The following is a 6,931-nucleotide window of genomic DNA, read 5'->3' on the forward strand; positions in this document are numbered from 1 at the left end:
CTCATCAAGTTCAACAATAATATAGTTACAATCTCCTAGGTATCAATCTTACTTCCAAATTATTATCATAAGGGTTACCATGTTTATCGCAAACATTGACAACAGTATCAAGTTACCATATATCAAAATCATTGCTTCTATCTCACTTTATAAAATTAGGAAATCCACCATGTCTAATAAAATGTAAGATACTTGTTAAATATCAAGTGCATCAAACTTACTTTCATATGTATTTGAATAACATGGATGAGTCATTTATGAAGGTGTTATTCTTGTCATAGCTCAAGGATTAACTTTCCATCCAATCTTGCAGCTAAATCATAACATTGAAACAATATACTATAAATACCTTATAATATTTGGATACCTTAGCAACTTGTAGCACTTATTTTTCATTGGCAGTTGTAGCAGTTGCATATTGTAATTTTCAGATTTCATGCTACTTTGTCAACTTTGCAAAAACTTTCGTTAAGTACCTCTTCCTGTTCTAGCATTAGCTCTTCTCTTTATGCACTATTTCTATTTTCCTACACCTGTAGAGTCTCCAAAATGTCTTCAAAATATCATCCATTTTCACCTTTATCACCACCATTTCACTCACATGTCGCAACTTCATAGCCATATAATATTTCATTAGCCTCTATTTTCACGATTACATGGGGTTACCTTTGTGTTTTCCAAAAGCTAATGATTTCTAGTACTTTAAGTGAATTTATGGTTAAAACTTAGAAAAATGACATATAATTGCTAATACTTAAAAGTGGCTTGAGTTTCATGACATGTGTAGGTCATTTGAAAGCTTCCAAGGCACCCTTATGTGGCCTCCAATGCTCAAATTCTAATTCCCTTCAAGATATGGAAGAATATTTGGATAAAGGTCAAAGAGGATATGTGTCTCATCATTACCTATTTGATTTGTAACTCTATATGTGTCTCATCATTACCTATTTGACTTGTAACTCTATGAGAATTTCTAGGGATCTAGGGAGAGAATAATGGACCTCCATTAATGAAGTAGCTTCTTATTTTTTTGTATAAATAAGAGTTCCTCCTCCTTTCAAAGGCATGTGTTAAGCTTGAGATACTCGGGTGTCCAAGTTAAGATTACCTATGAATGGAATTTAGATTTAGCACCATGGTCATGAGGCATATTCATCTCTTTCTAGTAATGCTTGCATTAGGAGCCTCTGAACTTGCCATCTCTCATGCTTTTGGATTGGCCACCTGCAATGTGTGAAATTTAATGTATTTCATAGATTAAGATTTATTGTTTTTCATAGATTAACATTTATTTCTTTCCAAGATTGAGATTTATTTCGTTCATATCTTTTCCTGTGTGAGAGGTTAAGAGTGATTGTTTTTATTTTCTTTCATATCTAGAGGTTAAGAGTGATTGCTTTTATTTACTTTGATATCTAGAGGTTAAGAGAGATTGTTTATATTTTCTTTCATATTTAGAGGTTAAGAGTAAGTGTTTTTATTTTCTTTCATATATTTTCCTATCTGAGAGGTTAAGAATGATTGCTTTTTCTTTCATTTCATGTCATGTGGTTTTGATTATTTATTTCATAGGATCTTATTTGATAATGCAGACATCATCCCTTAGATTAGATTTCATTTCATGAAGTTTCAATTCCTACAAGTGTGATAGATTAAGATTTCAATTCCACACGTTGTACTATAATTGTACTATAATTTATTTTGAATTTATTGTTGAATTAGAATAGGTGAATTTGGTTTGTTGTTATTTGGTTTCATAGTTAGATTGATCTAAATTGAAAGTTAATTTCTAGCATATACAGTGCATGCATGCTTCGCAAGTTTTATGAAACCTTAGATGATCCTCAATAAGTATTTGTTTATCACATCTCATCTGGAGGTTAGAAGTATTCAAATACTCAAATATTCATGCAGGAAAAATCAAAACAATAAATTTAAGCAAGAATAGTGTCATGAAGAAATAAATAAAAAAAGGTACTCATCTTTAATGAGAGGTGATAAACTCCCTCGTGAACCACCCTTCAATATTTATTACATTCCATTATCCATATACAATGCTGCCTTCAATATTTCCAATCATCTTCATCAACAATCAGGCCTAATTGATATTATCCCATCTAGTGTTACACTAAATGTATAACTTCTCACTAATCATGCTAGGTTTTTAAGACTATATAACTTAAGCCCTTATCATACTCCAAGGTTTTTTCCAAACTCTAACCTCATGTTATCCATCAAACCCTAATAACCAAATTGTCTAGGGTTTCCTTCAATTCCTAGAATTCTTTTAGGTCTCTACCATCTTATCTTCCTTTCATGAATGATGTCTTCGCAGGGGTGATATTTAATGACTTTCTTCATCCCAGTTCTGATACCATGTTAATATTTCTTATGGAAGTATTTCTCGTTGCTTTAGATAATTGCATTAACAAAATTTTCACCATTTACATTGCATTCACCCGATATCATCATAACATCAATGACAATTATGTAGAAAGAACAGTAACATCTACTACTCAATAGAATAGTAAGAAGAACATTAGAAGAAAACAATGTACAAATAGAGACACCATGATTTGGTTAGAGTCCAAGGAAAAACCCCACAAGGGGGAAACCCTTTAAAATTATTCTTCTTATTAGATTATCATAAAATGTTCAGTAAAGAGAGAGTACAATATTTCATTTCAACAATCACAAGATTATTTAGTAAAACAAACCAAATAATATCTAAGAGATGATCCCAATAGACATATATGCTTCATATCATAGTTTTCCAGTCTATGGTTAACTATTGTCAAAAACTTAGGTCACAGTCGCAAGGGGCTAGTGATCATCAGTGTGGCTGGAATGCACCAGCGTCAAGGAGCATACTGTAAGCAAGTGCTTGAAACTAAAATTTCCATGTTCCAACCCTGCAGATAGAACCGTCATGCAACAGTTTCCCCGCGTAATCATTTCTGAACAACATATCAATAATGAAAATAATTCAATTTTCTCAATTTTCTAGGAGCAATACAAAGTGGAGGAGGAGGCACGCGTTATGCCATGTGGGCATATGTACCATGATACCTACATATTTAGATGGCTGGAAAGGCAACATACATGTCCTCTTAGTCGATTCGAGATTCCAATTCAACGTTGATTGTAAAGGATTTATCATTTCAGTCTTCTAAAGGTTAGGCGAAACGGATAATTTTATTTTGATGATGAACACTCAATAGTTCGACACCGATGATAAATTATATTTAATGCAATTTCTCCGTAACGTAATACAGATTGTGAAAGATATTTCGTTTCACCCATTTTCTTTAGGTTTGTTGAAACAATTTAACTACTATGCCTCAGATGATATGGGAAATGCCTAAAACCTACGAGGTTATTTGGCAAACCCCTTGTTCGTTTGCTTTTGTGTTTTCTAATTGCTTCTTCGTTGTATAACTTCATTATTTGTGCTTTAGCAAATGAATATCTTGAGTTTCATTTTATCTTTAAAATATTGTATGCGATATTTTCAAATGTAATGTGTTGGGTTGAAAAAAAAAAAAAAATGTTTATAAGATATTTAGTGTTTTTTTTTAATTATGTTTAAAATGTTCTATGTCTTAATTTTCAATTGCCATGAATTTTGTTTTACTAGGAAGTATTTTCAATTGCCATGAATTTTGTTTTGCCATGAAGTATTTTCAATTGAGTTTATAAGTAAGTTTGAAAACCATTTCCTAGCATCTCTTTCTAAAATTTGAAAAAAAGTACTTGTATATACATATTCATGTTTGATGGTTAGATTACCAGTGCACTTTTGAAAGGCAACAATATGATATTTTGTTGATTTTTCACTTTCCCCATCAAACTTAGGAAGTATCTTTAAATAATTGTCGGGTATGTCATGTAGGTTTTGGGGAATTTTGAGAGGCCCATACCTTGCAACTACCCATGGTGTATTTGGGTTTCATTTATGTGCCATTATTCGTTGAGGAATAAAGATTGTAGCTTCCAGGAAAATTGGTTTGAAATTGGGAGAGAATGAGACTAGAAAGTGTGGTAACTTTCCAATTGCACACAATGAAAGACCTACACTTGAAAAATCAACTAATGGTTCACTTTTATTCAAAGGAAGACTTGAAGAAAATATTTTAGGAGTTTGAATTTAGGTAAATATTCAAAACATTTAGATTCAAGAATATAATTTTTTCAATAAGAGGAATATTGAAGATGAAGAACCCACTTTACATCATGTATTTCCTTTTGTAAATTAGATTTTCTCTACAGCTATGATTAAACCTAATATGTCTTCTTTCTCCCTCCATCTTGAAATAGTGGAGTCACATGGTGCATGAGAACTCTTAAATATTTCCTTTTAAACCATGGAGGATGTCATTTGATTCTTGTTGACCCTCAACAAGCAAAAACTTTTCATTTGTCACTTCCAAAGAAATATCAATTGGAATATCCTTTCCTTATAATGATTCCAAAATGGATGTTGTTCCTTACACTATCCTTAGAAAGGGAACTATACCAAGGCACCCAATGGAGGTTTTATTTAAACTTCCCTACTTTAGGCTAATCTACAATAATTCAGTAGCTAGAGTGGGTAGATCTAGCTAGTAAAATGTAATTTGAAAGATGGGGCTTTTTTAATTCAAATAGAGGTTATTTTGATATTGAAAAGGAAAAAACCCAAAAAAATTGTCAACACTTAGCACACACAATCATTTTTTCCCCCAAGGGCATCTTTATCCTATTCCATGAACATAAAAAATACTCTAACTCATACAAAAGAACACAATTCTTCCACTTCAAGTATCAACAAGTAATATTGAAGCTTCAAAGGTGTATTTTTTTTCCCAAGAAAAAACAGTAACTTTTTATTAAAAAGATAATGAAAAGTTACATCTGCTTATGCGATGAAGCATACTGTGAACTGCCACAAGGGCTCTACACAGTGTTAGAAGACTAACGTGCAATAAGAAATGAGAAAAAGAGAAGAGGGAAGAGAGAATGAAAAGAGGCAGAAAAAAGATGAAAGTTCAAGTTTTCCGCCCCTTTTTCTTTTCGACCTTACGCCACTCGCCTTGGGTGGGTTCGGTCGGAGCAATGATCAACTGTGTTTCTACATTCTGTAATCCAATTTCTTTGTCTGAATCTGAGGTATCTGAGTGATGATGTCGCTTGGTGCCTCCTATATTGTGGTGCATGCTTGTCATCTCTGCCTTGTTGTCTGTTGTGTTTCCTTTTTGTTTCTCCATTTCTTGAGCTGCCTCGGTCTTCTCTGCAGGGATCTCTTCCTCCTCTGCTTCTGATTCTTCGTCCTCTGAAGCTGGTGGCGAGAATTGCCATCCTTTCCTCTGCTTACCTTTCTGCTTCTTTTTACTCTTGGCTTCTGGGCATGTGCTTTGTAAGTGTCATGTCTGCCTATAGAGTCTACATCTGAAGGCGGTATTTTCATAGTCTAGCACTTGCAACCAGTTTTGTTGTTTGTAGATCAACCTTATATTGTCCGGCAGCCCTTTGCTTAAATCTACTTCCACACAGATACGTGCGTAGGTGTAGATCCTTTCATCAATCCTATCCAGATCTGTTTTGATATATCTCCCAATGCTGTTCCCAATGCCTTCCAGAACTTGTTCATTCCAAAAATGCAGAGATAGATTATATAGTCTAACCCAGACTGGCATTTTGGTTACAATCATTTTGTTTGGATCAAAATCTGGAAACCATGGGGTCATAAACAGCCCCGATGTTCCCCAAAACCAGGGTCCTGCACTAATAACTGTGTCTCTGACTTCCTTGGATGAAAATCTAACTATAAAAAACCCCTTTGAGCAGAGATGAATATCACATTCCATGGTCCAGCTGGTGAAGATCCAATGGAATAGATCCAAGGGTTTTGGCCAAAAACTGTTGAAACGGCAAATGAGAGCTTGTGTTTCATAGGACTTTACGAAGTCATCCAGCCCAGAAGAATCTAAGTTTAAAGCTGGGGTTTGCTCTGCCTGATCTACTATGTATGGCCTGGGTACATGGCCGCCTTGATCTGGAGAGGACCCTGAATCTCTGCTGCCCTGTAAAATATTTTTGTAGGATAACCCTCCCTTGGGTTGGTGTTGAGGTGTAGTTTTTTTCCCTTGTCTCTGCTTTGTTATCCCTTAGGCGTATCCCCTCCTCTTAATCTGAGGTTTAAAGAAATGATTGACCCTGGCCCAATCTCATAGCTTTCCATCGATCTGCAGTCCTGTAGAGACCACCTTCCACTAACCAGATGTTGGATCTGGACTGGGTATCCCATTTCTACCCAAATTTGTTGTTTCAGTTGCATGGAGTTGCTTCCTGCATGAACCCATACTAACCGAGTTTTTCCTTGTGGGGGTTTAATCAAAATCTGAAAATAATTATTTGTTACCTGCTCTGGCTGTAGGCCAAATTCCAAATCTGGCCCTGATTTTGTTCGCTTTTCCTTTTGCATGTCCAGATCTGCGTGAACTCTGCTCGATCTATGGATGGTGTCTTCGACCTGATGTTTGGGATCAATCTGTGCTCGAATGGATGCAAGATCAAGTAGATCTGAGCCGAGACCACACTGTTTTGGTCCGTGTGTTGTAGAAGGGTGCATAAAACGCAGCGTCGAGGTGATAGGAGCCCAGATCTGCGCTGCAAAGGGCATAAGAAACTCCATACACCGCGGATCCAGTTCCCTACGCCCACCCCCTGCTTGTTCTACGGCTCTACCAATTAAAATCCGCCCTATGCCGGCAGATCGAATCCACTGCGTATCGAACTGGAGCATGGGAACTGTCGAATGCCTCTTTTCTCCATGATCGTAGACAGCTTTGCCATGCTAGAGTATAGTATTCTCGCTGGGGGCGTATCAAGAAGATAACAGGTAAGAGCCTGTTGTTTTGGACTGAAAAACTCCGGGCTATCGATTTCTGGT

General features: G+C 35.6%; 1 protein-coding gene across 1 annotated transcript; it reads right to left on the reverse strand.

The window, feature by feature from the left end:
• Positions 1-6,139: 6,139 nt before the first annotated feature.
• LOC149164379 (uncharacterized) lies at positions 6,140-6,673 on the reverse strand. The gene has a single exon (XM_089429452.1). It carries the CDS (start codon positions 6,671-6,673, stop codon positions 6,140-6,142), a length of 534 nt encoding a protein of 177 aa, XP_089285578.1.
• Positions 6,674-6,931: the final 258 nt, after the last annotated feature.

Source organism: Pinus tabuliformis, chromosome 5_1 (assembly GCF_031772625.1).
Source record: "Pinus tabuliformis cultivar Carrire ecotype Pingquan chromosome 5_1, CPIR1, whole genome shotgun sequence".
NCBI classification, from domain to species: domain Eukaryota; kingdom Viridiplantae; phylum Streptophyta; class Pinopsida; order Pinales; family Pinaceae; genus Pinus; species Pinus tabuliformis.